At 47.0% G+C, this 3,970-nt stretch overlaps 1 protein-coding gene across 1 annotated transcript in view; it reads right to left on the bottom strand.

Moving 5' to 3' along the window:
* Window positions 1-1,378: 1,378 nt before the first annotated feature.
* Window positions 1,379-3,970, bottom strand: part of LOC112110529 (cornulin-like) — a 4,368-nt gene continuing 1,776 nt past the window's right edge. Inside the window, exon 3 of the mRNA XM_029912476.1 lies at window positions 1,379-1,422. Within this exon, the coding sequence (XP_029768336.1) occupies window positions 1,379-1,422 (44 nt within the window). The remainder of the gene's footprint in view (window positions 1,423-3,970) is intronic.

The raw sequence follows: 3,970 nt of genomic DNA, 5'->3' as shown, positions 1-3,970 counted from the left end.
GTGGCACATGTATTGTGCAATTTTGTGATCGGTGCTAGATCACTTTGTATAACTCTAGGACCGAATCATACAGAGATTGTTTCATTCAAATCCACCTGACCAATAAAAGGCTTGCCAGGGAGGAAAGGTATTTGTAAATTTATTTTTGTGAAACCTACTTAAGGGATCACCCAAGATACTGACAAAGATCTGTTCCTTGGAGGAGGTGGAATAGACTTGTGTCTGATACGCCTGGGCATGCTTTGGACTGGTCCCTTAAGACAGGAGGTATCTAACAAGGAGGGGTCGCTTGCACAAGAGACACTGTCTTTGCTATTTCGATATAACAACAGGAGTGCAGAGTGGTTCAAAAACATAGAAGTCAAGATCCTTGCCAAAAATCTGTATTGATGTCAGGCAAAAAACATGATAAACAATGAAAACAGATGGGGAGGGGGCAGGGAGTGAAAAGACAATAGAAAACAATAGGAGATGGCGCCTGCTCATGGGGGAGTGTTGTTTTTGTTATGTTAGATTCTTAAAAGGCCTCTACATGCTAAACAAGAATTTCAGCCCGGGAGCTTAAATTCATAACTTTGCTAGACACTAAAATTCATGGAGTTAATAAAGACACTGGACTTGTGGCTTATTGCAACAATCTGTAACCCACTAACCTCCCTTTTGTGTCCTGTGACTACAGAGGTGTTACGAGCACTTCACCTTGAATTGTACCTTGAACTGTTTGCCAGAAGCTGGGAATGGGGATGATGACCTGTTCTGTTCATTCCCTTGGGGCACCTGGCATGGGCCACTGTCACCAGACAGGATACTGGGCTAGATGGACCTTTGGTCTGACCCGGTACGGCCGTTCTTATGTTCTTATGTTATGTTCTTATGTAACCACTTACAAAATGTTTTAACTGTCCAGAGAGAAGAGCTCTAAGAGCAGCCTGGTCTGGGGAGCAGGCTGGAGATGGATTTTATGTCGACGTCTTTGTTAATAAAACCCGGGGACGGGGAGATGGGCGAGTTTGGACGTTGCAGAATGTGCGGTCTGTGTTTGCAGAGCAGGTTGGGTTGGGGAAGGCTCCTGCTTGCACACGGGGTTGGTTGGCAGAAGGACAATATCAGGGCTGCCCATGAATGAACAGGGTTGCAGCAAATGCACTGGGCTGTCTCCCTGTTTCCTGTTGTTTGCAAATAAGTTGGGGGGGGGGAGTGGACTGGAGCACCCTTTTTCAAATGTGCATCGGCTGGGTTATTAATGTGGGCTCCTTTTCCAGACTCTTTCTGGGAGTTCAGCTACTTTGTCCATTTATACTGTAACTGGGGAGGTGTTTGTCAGCCTGTTTTGGGTTTGATAGGGGACTGGTGGTGGGCAAAACCCCTGGAAAATGTCTCAGTGTCTCACAGAGCAAGGAGGCAACATGGTGACCCGGAGCACTGAAAAGACAGCGAACACGTGAGGAGCAAGACACCCTTACACTGCACACTGGGCTGTTGCATTCAGTTTTATTGCCTCACTTACATATACAACTGAGGGAAAGGGGAGGGTGAAAGAATCTATCCAGAATATTCATCAGCTACCCGCAGCATGCAAACAGTCCAGAGCAGCAGTGCAAAGCTAAGGGCCAGAGAGGAGCGAGAAGCCATCATTTAGACAAGACATTAGAAATTATCAATGAGAGCCATTGTGTTACTGGATAAAATTCATCCCTGTGCGTCCTTTAAATGTGACTGCGTCCAGCTTGATGTCAATGTGATTGACTTCAAAGGGGCCAGGATTTCACTCTCAGGGCTTAAGCGGAACGTAAGTGGTGTACACACTTTGTGCTCACGCTCTGCCCGGGGTGAGTATCGTCCTAACAGGAGCCCAGCAGACATGGAAGGAACCTCAAGTTATATTGGGTGTCAAAAGTCAGAGGGTCAAAAATGTGTAGCAGCAAACCCCAGTGTGGCACTGACTAGACCAGGCTTTCCTGTCACTTGCCCTGGCATAAGTGAGAGCTGACTCCAGTCCCCGTAAAATCCGTGTGAGAGAGAGGAGAACCAGGCCCACTAGATCCCAAGCAGTGGAGGGTTAGCAGCATATTGTACAGACCGGTTCATGCAATCTCAGCTTCACATCCAAGCGCAGCACCCAGCTAAGTGTCACAGTGAATGTGGGGGGTTCTGGTTCTGATCCGGAGATGCGAATGGACAGAACCATGCGGTAGATAATGCAGAAGGAATTGATGCTGCCTGGGCTTAAATTTCACTTTAGAAATAATCATTCCTTGCCCCAGCTCCAGGCTCAAATAAATCATGCAAAGTGAAGCTCAGTGGTTTGAGCATTGGCCTGCTAAACCCAGGGTTGTGAGTTCAATCCTTGAGGGGGCCATTCAGGGATGTAGTTAGGGATTGGTCTTGCTTTGAGCAGGGGGTTGGACTAGATGACCTTCTGAGGTCCCTTCCATCCCTGATATTCTACATTCACTCTTGTGTGACATAAATGGTGCCTGGGTCTTGTATGTGCCCCTGGCTTAGGGGTCAGTTTTACCTAACGACTCCATCATTATCCCATAGAAGAACCCATTCCCAAAGCAGACTGAGAGCCAGATTCTCAGCTGGGTGAAATCAGCAGAACATCATTCAAGTCAGGCATCAACTGAGGGTCTGGGCTAATATCCGCTTGGGCCTTGCCAGATAAAGTGCTCTCAGGTGGCAATGTTTCGCTTTCCTGACCTTGACAAACCACCACTGTGCTTTCAAAATTCTCCTTGCCCAATTTCCTGCTCTCTACTTGAGCAACATTCTCCCCGACTTGAGTTTTGCTTCATTAAAGAAAATTTCTAGTTCCTGCCTCACACACTCGTACCCGACTATCGCAACTCATCGCTTTCAAGAGCCAGTGTGAGACAGAAGGCGTAACTCCCTGGGCTTGAAAACCGAGGGAATGGTAAATAACAAAGAGGAGCGGTCACTGATTCCGAGCAATTTGGAACGCTTAGTAAACTGGTTGCAAGCAAACAACATACATGTTAAAATGGCTAAATGTCAATGTATATATCTAGGAACAAAGGCTGCTGGCCATACTTACAGGGTGGGGGATTCTATCACGGGAAGCAGTGACTCTGAAAAAGATTGGGGGGGTTCAGTATTTGGCACTGGTGCAAGCACAGCTGGGATCCTGTGTCCAGTTCTGGTGTCCACAGTTCAAGGAGGATGTTGATAAATTGGAGAGGGTTCAGAGAAGAGCCGTGAGAGTGACAGACTCAAGGAGATCAATTTATTTAGCTTAACAAAGAGACGGTCAAGGGGTGATTTGGTCACACTCTACAAGTACCGACATGGGGAACAAATACTTAATAAAGGGCTCTTCAGTCTAACAGAGGAAGGTCTAACACGATCCAATGGCTGGAATTCAAAAGCGAGATAAATTCAGTCTGAAAATAAGACGTACTGGTACGTTTTGAACAGTGAGAGTAATTAACCGTTAGAACAATCGACCAAGGGTTGTAGTGGATTCTCCATCGCTGACAGTTTTTAAATCAAGATGGGATGTTTTTGTAAAAGATCTGCTCGGGGGATTATTTTGGGGGCGTTCTCTGACCCGCATTACACAGGGATTCAGCCTAGTTGATCACAATGGTCCCGTCTGGCTTTGGACTCTCTATGCATCTATGAAAGCATCTGCTCCCCCCCCCCGTCAAATCCAATCCCAATACATTAGGGGACAAGCCTGGGTGCTACACCAGCTGAGAGCTTGTCCCCTAATGTATTTTATAGACAGTAGCAGGAAAGCATTGCAGGAGAGGTTTGGAGTCATAGCAAAGAGGCTGTGAGGAGGGAGACCATGCCCTGGTCACCTGGTCAGAAGTAAGTGCGCACTAGGGTTACTTGGATTTGTATTGCATTTTCTGCCTCAGTTACACAAGGAGCCATTTGGGCCCTTACTTCTTTGGTGGCCACCAGTGAGGGAAGGGTCGTGGTTTCTGAGAAGGCCAGGAGT

The sequence above is a fragment of the Terrapene carolina genome, unplaced genomic scaffold (assembly GCF_002925995.2).
Source record: "Terrapene carolina triunguis isolate 2854851 unplaced genomic scaffold, T_m_triunguis-2.0 Scaffold227, whole genome shotgun sequence".
Classification (NCBI taxonomy): Eukaryota; Metazoa; Chordata; order Testudines; family Emydidae; genus Terrapene; species Terrapene triunguis.
The sequence above is the reverse complement of the archived record's forward strand: the minus strand, read 5'-3'. Positions and strand labels throughout refer to the sequence as shown.